A 13,311-nucleotide genomic window follows, 5' to 3' on the forward strand; every position below is an offset into this window, starting at 1 on the left:
CCATAAATTTTATAAATTGAATTAGAAGATGAAAAAATATGGAATTAAATCTTAATGAGTCTAGTTTCTCATAGAAGAAACAGTGTAAGCAATGAATTTGTAAATTTTGATATATAATGAATTTTGTGAGACAAGGTCAGAATGAATTCGGGTTCCCTGTTCAGACTTTGAAAATAATAAAAAATGAAGAAAAATAATTAGAGGCTTAAATTTATATTTATAGAATCCTGAATGAGTCTAGTTTTATTAGAAACAAACTAGAATATCATTTGAATTCTGTAAAAGGAGATAACTAATTTTTAGTGAAGAAGGGTCAGAACTGTCAGACAGCAGAACAGGGGTGACTTTAATGAATAAACTGTACTAATTGGCTAAACCAAAAATTCTTAAAATTTTATGATAAGAATAAATGTGAGTCTAGTTTAAGGAAAAATTAACGGATCTTAATTTCGAGTTCTGTAGCTTAATATATAAATAATTTAGTGACTATGACGCAAATGGACAGTTTTGAATGTACATATAAGTAAATAGTGAAATTATTGATAATGTTACTTGTTGTATGTTATATAAATTAAGAATGTGGAATGGAGAGGAGGAGGAGGAAAATATGTATGAATATTCATCTAGCATGGCTAATTTGCATGTTTTAGGCTCGTGGACTAAATTGAATAAAAGTAAAATTTTATGGGCAATTTTGTAAAAATGTCGAAATGACTAAATTGCATGAAATAGATTATTTTATTATTTAAACTACAAAATTTAACGAAATTATCAATTTAGTTCAAGATCGGGAAAACATGTTTTAGGGATTAAATTGAAAAGTGTTGAAATTATGGAAAATTTTGATATTTTATAGAATTCATGGACTGTTATCAATATATATGAGAATAATAGTTGGAAATAAGGATTAAATTGCAAGAATTTTACTTTCCGTCCCTAAGGATGAAATCATCATTAATTAAAAGTTTAGGGGCAAAATGGTAATTTTGTCTAGAGCATTAATTAAATGTATTAGAATATGAAATGAATGAAAATGATGATCAAATTTATTTATAAAGATCCAGACGACACAAATACGAGACTTGATCATGGAAAGAAAATATATCGAATAATGAAATAATAAACACGAGCAATCAATGAGGTAAGTTCGTAACTTGAATTATATTCTCAAATGCTTGAGATTGTATGTTATTGATGTGAATATGATTTGAATGTTCATTGTATGAAAATTTATAAAACATTGATATATTTGATAAAATGGGAAGAAATCTCGGTTGAATGAAAGGAAAATTCGATGGATCTCTCGAAAAGGAATTGACGGTAAAAGGATCTAGCAGGACGGGTGACCCTATCCGATATAGCCCTCCGAAGAATATGTGTAAAATGGATTTAGCCGGACGGGTAATCCGAATTAGGGTCTGAATTTAGCCTAGACCGGTAATTCGGATCCAAGCTCATTGGAGTAATTGTCGCTTGGGATTTAGCTCGACCGGTAATCCCGCCGCAAGGATGAGGTTCATGAGTGTGCTCTCGATATGAAATGTGTAAGACCATGGTTGAAAGATACCATGGCAACTGAGTGTAAGACCATGGTTGAAAGATACCATGGCAACTCGATATAAAATGTGTAAGACCATGGTTGAAAGATACCATGGCAACATGATATGAAATGAACAAGACCATGGTTGAAAGATACCATGGCAACATGACGAAAATGAGTAAGACCATAGTTGAAAGACACTATGGCATCATGTCAAAGATAAATAAGACCGTGGATGGGAGACGCCTAGCATCTGTTGAACAATTGATATTCGTGTAATATGTATCGATGACGAATGGTTATATGAAATAATTATGAAGATAGATAAACGAAATAAGTATAAGTACATGAAATATAATTTATGTTAAGTTTGATATAAGCTATTACCTAATAAATATACATAAAATATATGGAAATGATGGAGCATGAAATATTGATATAATGAAATGAATGATATATGCTTATGAAGAAACGGTAAGAGCATGATATGTTTCATGACATGTACATATATGATTATCTTTGATATGTTGATACAAGGAAATTATGTAATTGAGACTATTATTAAACTCAAGTGCGATATGTCGAGAAAATAGATATATCAGTGTTGAATTTATATGAGATATGTGCAAGTATACTAACAATGTTGCTGTTTGATGCTTATACAACTGTCAAACTGTTGATTGAATGGTAATATATTTATTTATATGATGCATTGAATCGGTAAGTATTTAAATTTTTTTTAGTGATCTGTAAATGGTAGTAATGCTCCGAAACCCTGTTCTGGCAGCGGATACGGGTTAGGGGTGTTACACTTAAAGCCAATACAGCCTCCGTTCCCTAAAAGGTACGATGCTAATGCTCAATGTGAGTATCACGCAGGAATTGTGGGTCATTCGATAGAAAATTGCACCACTTTTAAGAAGCTGATTGAGAGGTTTATCCAGATGGGCATTGTAAAATTCGATAATGCACCCAGCACTGAAAATCTGCTTTCTAATCATGCTGACAGTGGGGTAAATGCAATAGATAGAGGTGTTGGAAAAAGGACCAAGATGGATGTTTCAGAAGTAAAGACTCTTTTGAAACGAGTTTGGAAGGAGACGGCAAGAAGAGGGTTAGTTATTTCGAGCACAAAAGAAAGTGATAGTGGGATAGAGAATTATTGTGAGTTCCATCATGAAGAAGGACACAAAATTCAGGAATGTGAAGAATTCAGAGCTATAATTCAAGGTCTGATGAATAGCAAGGAAATGGAGTTTTATGAAGAGATCAATGAGGAGGAATATATATGTGTGTCGGAGTCCACATCAAGTTCAAATGTCAATTATCCTGTGGTCATTATCTCACGTCCTAAGCATGAAGCAGGAGTTCAAATAACGCCAAAGATTATAATTCAGAAGCCAGCAGTTTTTGTTACAAGGATAGTAAACAGGTTCCTTGGAACTATGACTGTAATGTGACAATTCCGGGAAAGGAGAGCCCGTTAAAGGAGGATCAAAATATAGACTCTCACACATGCAGTGAAAGACGATATGATACTCGAGTAGAACCGGTGAAATAAAGAGATGTGCTGGTCGAGCAAAAGAAAGGAAAAACTGTTGAACTCGATGTAACTGTTAATGAACCAGTGAAAGAAGAAGAGGCTAAGGAATTCCTGAAATTTCTGAAACATAGCGAGTACAGTGTGGTGGAACAGTTGCATAAACAGCCAGCCCGCATATCTATATTGGCTTTATTCCTGAGTTCAGAGGTGCATCGGAGTGCATTGATGAAGGTGCTAAACGAGACATATGTAACCAACGATATCTCCGTCAATAAGTTGGATTGGTTGGTTAACAACATAAGTGCAGACAATTTCATCTTTTTCAATGATGATGATATTCCACCAGGAGGAATGGGATCTACCAAAGTTTTGCATATAACTACCAGATGTAAAGGATATACGTTGCCAGGGGTATTGGTTGATAATGGTTCAGCATTGAATATGTTGCCTTTGTCCGCACTAAACAAATTACCTGTGGATAGTTTACAAATGAAAGGATGTCAGAACATAGTACGAGTATTTGATGGCACGGAAAGAAGAGTCATGAGAAGAATAGAGGTACCCTTGTTAATTGGCCCAACCACATATGAGGTAGATTTTCTAGTAATGGATATTAAGCCCTCTTACAATTACTTGTTGGGAAGACCTTGGATACACTCGGCAGGGGCAGTACCTTCATCATTACATCAAAAGCTAAAGCTGGTGTCAGAAGGGCTGTTGGTAATAATAAATGCTGAAGAAGATATTATAGCGACCGTGAACAGTGATGCGCCATATGTAGAAACAGATGAGGAAGCCATTGAGTGTTCTTTTCGGTCTTTGGAGTTTGTAAATGCAACGTTCATCACTGAGGGAAGTAGAATTTTGGAGCCCAAAATGTCCAAAACTACGATGATGGGTTTACAGTTGATGGTAGGCCAGAGAGCTGTACCAGGAAAGGGACTTGGAAGATGCCTTCAAGGAAGAATTGTAGTTCCAATACTAAAAGACAAACAGGATCGCTTTGGTTTGGGGTTCAGGCTAGATGCAAGACAAAAGAAAAAGGAACTAAAAAGAAGACAAGAAAGAAGAAGAGCACGAGTGAGTGGTAGGGAAATCAAGTAGGAGCCCATGATAATTTCTCATATCTCCAAGTCTTTTGTGTTAGGAGGCATTATTTATCCTGAAGGAGGGATGCTTGAGAAAGAAAGCATGGAAGAAACATTGGAAAATATGTACATCAATGCCATATTTGAAGAGACAATTGAAGAGGGGATTTCGTCAAATATTCATCCATATGAGCCTGGGAGTGTTCTAAACAATTGGACTGCAGAAGATCTTCCTGTAGTTTTTAGAGCTTACTCAGAGTAATGTTCGAAACAAACTTGTTGTTTTAAGCCTAGAAACAATAAAGATTTCTTTGTGAAATAGGCTCATGTTCAAACATCATTATTTTAATGAAGTACATTTTTTGCTATCATTTTAAGTAAATGTTATTCTTTTCACAAGCAATTGTGTTATTCTTTCTATCTAAATAGTTATATTAATTCTTTCTTCAATCATTCTTTTAACATATCGTACAAAGCAATAATTACCAAATTCATTCATTCTTTGTATATTTTTGTACCTATAATAGGTCCCTAGATATCAATGTCATGAGCGACGCTGTTACCGACTCAGAATCACTATTTGAGCGAGACATGTGTTTAGAGGGATTTCAGGACTTTGAAGATGACAGAGATTGTGATTTATCTCCGGACTTGTTAAGGATGGTAGAACAAGAGGAAAAGTAAATTTTGCCTTATAAAGAAACCATAGACATGGTGACTTTGGAGGTGGGGAAAGTTGTAAAAATTGGAACATGCATAGCTGAAGAAACAAAGCGAGACCTTGTGGGGTTACTTCAGGAATTCAAAGACGTTTTTGCATGGTCATACCAGGATATGTCCGGTTTAAGTCCTGATATTGCGGTACATTGTCTTCCCATAAGAGAATATTGTAAGCCAGTACAGCAGAAACTTCGACGAATGAGGCCAGATATTGTCTTAAAGATCAAGGAGGAAGTCAAAAAGCAGTTTGATGCAGGATTCCTTTAGGTGATTAAGTCCTCAGAATGGGTAGCCAATGTTGTGCCTGTTCCTAAGAAAGATGGCAAGGTATGAATGTGTGTGGATTACATAGATTTAAATAAGGCTAGTCCAAAAGACAATTTCCCTTTGCCTCATATTGATACGCTGGTAGACAATACGGCTGGCTACTCATTGTTTTCCTTTATGGATGGTTTCTCGGGGTATAATCAGATCAAGATGCATCCTGAAGATATGGGAAAAACTACTTTTATAATCTTGTGGGGCACGTTTTATTACAAGGTGATGCATTTGGATGGAAGAATGCTGGAGCGAAGTATCAGAGAGCTATGGTAACCTTATTCCATGATATGATGCACAAGGAGATTGAAGTGTATGTTGATGATATGATAGCCAAATCTCGAACTGAAAAGGAGCATATCGAAGTATTGAGAAAGTTGTTCATGAGACTGAGAAAGTTTCAGCTAAAGCTTAATCCCACAAAGTGTACTTTTGGGGCTAGATTTGAAAAGCTGTTGGGCTTTGTGGTTAGTGAAAGGGGAATTGAGATTGATTCGGACAAAGTTCGGGCTATACAGGAGTTGTCTCCACTGCACACCCAAAAAGAAGTTCGGGGTTTCCTCGGAAGATATAACAGAGAAGTGTGACCCAATATTCTGACTTCTTAAAAAGCATAACCCAGAAGAATGGGATGATGAATGTCAAAAGACTTTTGATAAAATTAAAGAATATTTGTCAAGTTCTCCAGTGTTATTACCACCAAGTTCAGACAGGCCGTTGATATTGTATTTAACCGTGTTTGGTAATTCAATGGGATGTGTGCTTGGTCAACATGACGAGTCAAGAAGAAAATAAAAGGCAATATATTACCTCAGTAAGAAATTCATTGAGTGTGAGTTGAGATATTCGCCAATTGAAAAATTGTGTTACGCTTTGGTTTGGACAGCACGAAGATTGAGGCAATATATGTTATATCATACAACTTGACTAATTTCAAAGTTGGATCCTTTAAAGTATATGATGGAGTCAAATGCCTTGAATGGAAGGATGGCTAGGTGGCAAATTTTGCTTTCTGAATTTGACATAATCTACATGAGTCAAAAAGCTGTAAAGGGGAGCGCAATAGCAGATTTTTTTGCTAGTCGAGCTCTAGAAGATTATGAGCCCTTGAATTTTGACTTCTCTTATGAAGAGATAGTGTATGTAGCAGCTGCTGAAGAGGAAAACACAAAAGGTCACTGTTGGAAATTGAATTTTGACGGAGCCTCAAATGCTGTGGGTAATGGAGTTGGGGCAGTTCTAGTATCCCCAGGTGGAGATCATTATCCATTCACATGTAAATTGGATTTTGATTGTACGAATAATATGGCAGAATCTGAAGCATGTATCATGGCACTCAGAGCAGCTATAGAGCGCAAGATCAAATCATTAGAAGTATATAGAGATTTTGCATTGGTAATTTACCAACTTCGAGGTGAATGGGAGACAAGAGATGCTAAGCTAATCAATTATAGAAGGCTGGTGTTGGGGTTAGTTGAAGAGTTTGATGATATTACTTTCAATTATCTCCTGCGTGATGAAAACCAAATGGCAGATGCTTTAGCTACTTTGGCTTCCATGATCAAAGTAAGCAGATAAGAGGATGTGAAGCCCATTCGGATGAGTATTTATGAGGCCCGGTCCTATTATTATAATATAGAGGAAGAAGAAAGAGATGATCATCATTGGTATCAGGATATATTGCGATATGTGAGAAACCGTGAATATCCAGATCAAGCCACGGAGAATGACAAAAGAACATTGAGAAGGCTTGCCTGCGATTATGTTTTAGATGGAGAGATCCTATACAAAAGAAGGAAGGATCATGTACTTTTGAGATATGTGGATGCCGTAGAGTCAAAGAAAATCTTAAAAGAAGTGCACGAAGGTGTTTGTGGAATGCATGCCAATGGGTTCACAATGGCCAGGCAAATTATGAGGTTTGGATATTATTGGTCAACCATGGAAGGAGACTGCATCAATTATGCCAAGAAATGTCATAAATGTCAAATTTAAGGTGATAAGATTCACGTACCTCCCTCGCCTTTGCATGTTATGACTTGTCCATGGCCGTTTTCCACGTGGGGCATAATGTCATAGGGCCAATTTCACCAAAGGCTTCAAATGGGCATCGTTTCATTTTTGTGGTTATTGATTATTTTACCAAGTGGGTGGAAGCTGCATCATACGCCAATGTAACTAAATCGGCAGTCAGTAGATTCTTAAAGAAAGAAATTATATGTCGATATGGAATGCTTGAGAAGATCATATCTGATAATGCGCTGAATTTGAACAATAGTACAATAGCAGAGGTCTGTAGTCCGTTTAAAATCAGACATCATAACTCGTCACCTTATTACCCGAAGATGAATGGGGCAGTAGAAGCAGCTAACAAAAATATCAAGAAGATTGTGGGGAAAATGACCGAAACTTACAAAGATTGGCATGAGAAGTTGCCATTTGCTCTTTATGCTTATCGAACATCTGTCAGAACTTCTACTAGGGCAACACCGTTCTCATTGGTCTATGGAATGGAATCAGTTCTGCCCATTAAAGTTGAGATACCTTCTCTTTGAGTTTTGTCAGAATTGAAGTTAGATGAAGCAGAATAGATACAGTCTCGTTATGATTAGTTAAACTTGATTAAGGAAAAGAGGCTAAAGGCTATTCAGCATGGACAGATGTATTAAAAAAGAATGATGCGGGCTTATGACAAAAAGGTTCTCCCAAGAGAGTTTAATGAAGGAGATTTGGTTTTGAAGAAGATTCTTCCCATACAAAAAGATTTCAGAGGTAAATGAATGCCGAATTGGGAGGGGCCCTATGTGGTGAAGAAAGCTTTCTTTGGTGGTGCATTAATACTGGCCGAAATGGATGAAAGAAATTTATCTAATCTAGTGAACTCGGATGCAGTCAAAAAGTACTACACTTGACAAGGGAGGAAAGCCAAAGTGAAAACCCGCAAAGGGCGCTTAGAGACTTTCAAAAGAAAAAGGGGGGGCCAAAGTGAAAACCCGCAAAGGGCGCTTTGAGACCCAATAATAAAAAAGAAAGAAAAAGAGAAAAAGGAGAGGCCAAGGTGAAAACCTGCAAAGCGCGCCTTGTGATTTGAGTTGAAAACCCGAAAAGGGTGGCTCAAATATGTATCCAAAGTGAGGAGGTTGTGATCTTGATATACTTGAATTAACCATGAAGGGGATATGTTGCATCTTGGGGCATTGACAAAGTACTTCTGATCTCTTAAACACTTGTCGAGTTTGAATTGGTCTTCAAGAAGTTTGTACAGAGAAGCTCAGGTTACGATAACAAGGGTACCTAGTCTTCATTTTCAGTAAATTGGTTATCTTTGAATTATCCTTTCTTTTCAAGATATACATTCCCAAATTAATGGCCATTGTTGTTCTTTTGATAATTTACTTTGAATTCAAGATTAATTCCATTCTTGTTCATTATCACGATTTGATTATAAGCATGTTGCATTGACATAATTATGAATGAACTAGTGATGTTTTCACAATAGAAGTTTTGCATATTACTCTAGGAGTTTCTAGATAATGCAAGAATCTGAAGTGGAATAATTGTTTAGAATATGTTCAAGTTCAAGGATATATTTGGATAAATCGCCTTTTTGAGATTTTTGTCCAAATGATGATGGAGCAAACAGGCAGGATATAGTATTAATGATGCAATTTTATTCTCGAGGAAAAGGAAATGACGTTTTGTATTCATACAAAGAGCAAAAATGCACATTTGGCTATAATACCTGAGGAGTGAGGTAGCAAATTGACCAAGAGGAAAATTTAGCTATGAGTTGCAATGTTTTGTCTCAAAAAGAATAGTAGAAGGGACGTTGGAATTACAATGGGGCAAGCTCGCCAGACATGATAGGTTTTTCTTTGAGGTACTCCGTCAAGATGATGGTTGAGCAAACGCGTCAGTAACAGCATATTAATAAACGAGTGATGATACCCTAAATTGTTAAAATGGAATCATCCTCATTTCTGCATATATCATTCATAACACATTTAGTTAGGAACATTTATTCATTTCGATCATAGTATCCTAATTATTTAACATAAGCATCACATTTAGTTAGGAGCATTTGATTCATTTTGATTATAATATCCTAATTATTTGGCATAAGCATGATACATGAAACCGAGTCTACAGGACAGCTTCGAGAGGACGGTGTAGTAACATCGGTGAAGTCAGATCTTATATCCCTGAAGTTGCAGTGGAATGGATCAAAGATTACAAATCTTACCTCCTTGAAGTTGCAGTGGAGCAAGTTGAAGTGCCAGTTACAGTAAAGTAGATCATAACAAGTCTTATCTCCTTGAGGTTGCAGTGGAGTAGACTGAAGATTGAAGATCTTATCTCCCTAAAGTTGCAGCAGAGTAGATTCTATCACCAGCCTCATCTCTCTGAGGTAGCAAGAGAGCAGGTTGAAGAATGAGTCTTATCTTCTTGAGGTAGCAAGGAAAGGTTGAAGAATGAGTCTTATCTTCCTGAGGTAGCAAGGAAGCAGACTGAGATTTGAAGATCTTATCTCTCTGAGTTGCAGCAGAGTAGATTTTCGCAGATAGTGAATCTTATCTTCATGTATCGGTAATGGAGCAGATTTTATCACCAGCCTCATCTCTCTAAGGTAGCAAGAGAGCAGGTTGAAGAATGAGTCTTATCTTCCTGAGGTAGCAAGGAAGCAGACTGAGATTTGAAGATCTTATTTCACTGAGATTACAGTGGAGCAAATCGAGAATGGTGAATCTTATCTTCATGTATTGGCAATGGAGCAGATTTTATCACCAGCCTCATCTCTCTGAGATAGCAAGAGAGCAGGTTGAAGAATGAATCTTATCTTCCTGAGGTAGCAAGGAAGCAGATTGAGTTTTGAAGATCTTATCTCCCTGAGATTGCAGTGGAGCAGATCTAAAATGGTGAATTCTATCTCCATGTATCGGTGATAGAGTAGATTTTACCACTAGCCTTATTTCTCTGAAGTAGCAAGAGAGCAGGTTAAAGATGGAGTCTTATCTTCCTGAGGTAGCAAGGAAGCAGACTGAAGACTGAAGATCTTATTTCCTCAAGTAATGGTGGAGATCGTATGGTAAATATTATTTCCCTAAGAGCACAGTCAAGATTCAATAAAACCGGGCAAAATTGGTCCTATTTGAAGTCTTTGCTCTATTCTCATTACACGACAATGAGCAAAGAAGGGAAGCTGTAATAGGCCCATTTCGCCCGGGCCCATTAGAATAAAAAATAAAAATTAAAAGACCAAAAAATAAAATAAAAAAACACACAAACAAGAAAATCCAAATACCAATGTCCTTTTACAAATTTTACCAGCCCAAATGCAATTTCAACTCAAATTCTAAAATCCCTAGCCCGAATAGCCCAAATTCAAAGGGAATCCCAGCAGCCAAGCACCAGAAGCTTCTAGAACATGCCAGAGCAGTGCCATGGGGTCAGGTCTCACGAGCAGATTCCTCGCACGGCTTCGTTCAAGCATGCCTCTCCCCGCTCCTCCGTAAGGATGATCCTGCAAAGAATACACAAGAAAGAGGCTAACAGAATACAACAGATGACAACAAATAAAATGCATTTTTATTATTTATTTATTTATTCTATAAATCGGCTATAAAAAGCCAATGATATGTACCTGCAAAATTTATGCACACTACAAAATTCCAATACCAGAAATCAAAGAAATCAGAAGGTGATTCAATTTTTTTTCTCTTTCGTCTTCAATATATACATATATATATATATATATATTCGCATAAACCTGGTTTTTTTTAGTTTTTTTAAAAAGGAAAAGAAAAAGAAAAAATTACCTTTACTAAATGCATTGATGAGATCCCTTTGCTTCTCCGTTGAAATCGGGGATAGAAATGCGGATTCACAAATGAAAATGGTCTTTGAAGTGTTGATTTCAATTGAAATAAAGGCTGTTTCCATACACCTCACCAAATTTAATGGTGTACTGGTGCTGAAATAGCCTTAGAAATTAAAGGCTGTTGAGTCAAAACCCTAAATAAATTGTGTGTTTGGCTTGCGTTTGGAAGGAATGGTTAATAGCCATTTAATTTCCTTTAAAATTTGGGTAAATAATGAAATGGTACAGCTTTAGGAAGGAGCAACCCGCGCGTCAGCCCGTCCAAAAGACCCGGATCCGCGCTTTTGCGCTCCAAAGGGGTTATTTATGCATCAAGTCCCTCTTCTTTTGTGTTTCATTCTGATTTGCCCCTAATTGCAACTTACCAGTTTATTTAAAATTTTCCCTAACATTTGCGCGTTTTTGCAATTGGATTTGCACCGCAACATTATGCTTTGGGGCCTGGAAAATTTTCCATTCTAGTCCCTATATGTTAATGCGCATTACACATTAATCCCATTTATGATTACTTTATTCGTAGATTGACCCTCTTGTTTTAATTCTGTTTTAATTAAGTTTGTTAAACACTGTATATTCACGTTCTATTACATGTTGGATTATATGTGTGGATATTTTTAATGATCTTGGCACTTTTATTCTTTTATTTTGATAATTTGTATATTATTTGCAATAAAATTTATTCTAATTTATGTATGCTATTAATTTTATGTCATTTTTTCTTTTAAATTTATTTATATTTTTAATATTTATATTCGCTTATTTTATGTGTCATTTAAGTTATCATTAGGCGTATATTTTAACATTTATATATTTAATTTGCATATATTATATAAGCCATGTTATTCTTATACATATATATTTTTTATAAGCTTGTATAATTATGTTTCTAAATTTATTATGTATATAATCTATGATAAAATTAAGTCAATCTTATAATTCATATTTTAATTCAATATTACTTTGGACATACAATTATTTCTAAAATTTCTTCATATGTACATTACCCATATTAAGTTATTATTACTATAGTACATGTTATTATGTTCATATAACTTTATGTAAATATTTTTATGTATATATTTTCTTTTCAAGTTATTTATGTGTATAATATATTTCTTTTAAGGACCACATTTTAAATTGTACAATTTACTTATTGTATATATTTTCATATTTTATTATCCTTATGTATGTATTATTTGTATGTACCATCAATCCAAATTAATTTGTTACATGTAAAATTATGCTATATATTATTTGTTTTAAATTTCCTTTATAAATATAGTTTTATGAATATACATCACTAAATTTATGTATGTTGTAAATATAGTTTTTTACCTTTTGTGTGTATGATTAGATTTTTTAAAAGATTCATTAAATGTATAATTTATATATTTACTTATTTTTTCTTTTATATACATTATTAATTTCATGTTATCTTTTACAAATAACTATTTCCAAATTTATTTATATATACATGTTTTATAACTTTGCTATGTATATTGTATCTTAACATGTGTTTTATTTATTTATTATATTCTATATATTATTTAAGTTATCATGCACATTGTAAATCTCTAAATGAAATTGTGTTTAAAGTATTTTGCATATTATTCGATTCAAATGTTTTATTCTATAATATTATTTTAAATAAATCTCTAGTTTTTTTTCATACAAGTTTGTCAACTTATAGTATATGTTAATTAATTCGCCAATTTTAAAATGTCCTATACTATACTAAATTCTAATTCCATTGCATTTTGTACATATTTTATGGATAATCATGTGAATTATTGTTGTATGTCATTTTTATTGATTGTTCATCATCCATGATTAAGAATTTGTCACATGTTACTTAGAATAGTTGTACATAATTGTAGATTTGTTAATTATGACTCGTTGTGTTCTATTATTTCATGTTCATAAATTCTTTCCCATGCAAACGTTTTGATACAATTCATTAAGCATTCCATCTTAAAATAGATAAACATGCTTTGAGCAAGTCTCTAATTTTCTTTATCATTCAAAAATTCTGAAATAAGGCAATATCTAATATGTGGAGAATTCGGAAAATCGTTCTCAATCGTACTGGGTATGATTTTTCGGTGAACCAAATATTTGGATAACCTTTGTCGAAACCATTTTTTAAAGGGATGTTTGAAAAATGGGGATCGACTTTTGAAAAACGAAAACGGGAGTCGCCACCAACCTTTTTAGGTGTGATTGG

The 13,311-nt window shown here is 34.6% G+C and overlaps 1 protein-coding gene and 1 long non-coding RNA gene across 2 annotated transcripts; one reads left to right on the forward strand and one right to left on the reverse strand.

The window, feature by feature from the left end:
* Positions 1-6,241: 6,241 nt before the first annotated feature.
* Positions 6,242-9,503, forward strand: LOC108462497 (uncharacterized). Its single transcript, XM_017762438.1, has 4 exons — positions 6,242-6,461; positions 6,522-6,775; positions 6,884-7,116; positions 9,359-9,503. Exons 1-4 carry the CDS (start codon positions 6,242-6,244, stop codon positions 9,501-9,503), a joined length of 852 nt encoding a protein of 283 aa, XP_017617927.1.
* Positions 9,504-10,478: 975 nt separating this feature from the next.
* On the reverse strand, positions 10,479-11,265 carry LOC128296318 (uncharacterized). The gene is made up of 2 exons (XR_008286887.1): positions 11,026-11,265; positions 10,479-10,730 (listed from the first exon to the last, which is right to left on the reverse strand). It is a non-coding gene; the product is annotated as an uncharacterized LOC128296318 (long non-coding RNA).
* Between the last annotated feature and the right edge of the window lie 2,046 nt (positions 11,266-13,311).

This window comes from Gossypium arboreum, chromosome 8 (genome assembly GCF_025698485.1).
Source record: "Gossypium arboreum isolate Shixiya-1 chromosome 8, ASM2569848v2, whole genome shotgun sequence".
In the NCBI taxonomy this organism is placed as follows: Eukaryota; Viridiplantae; Streptophyta; class Magnoliopsida; order Malvales; family Malvaceae; genus Gossypium; species Gossypium arboreum.

Bases quoted from the DNA above. Each gene is read 5' to 3' on its own strand.
- LOC108462497 (XM_017762438.1), top strand. From the start codon at position 6,242: ATGAGTCAAAAAGCTGTAAAGGGGAGCGCAATAGCAGATTTTTTTGCT. The intron at 6,776-6,883 runs GTAAGCAGATAA...CATTGGTATCAG, and splicing joins CTTTGGCTTCCATGATCAAA to GATATATTGCGATATGTGAG. The intron at 7,117-9,358 runs GCAAATTATGAG...CCGAGTCTACAG, and splicing joins AATGGGTTCACAATGGCCAG to GACAGCTTCGAGAGGACGGT.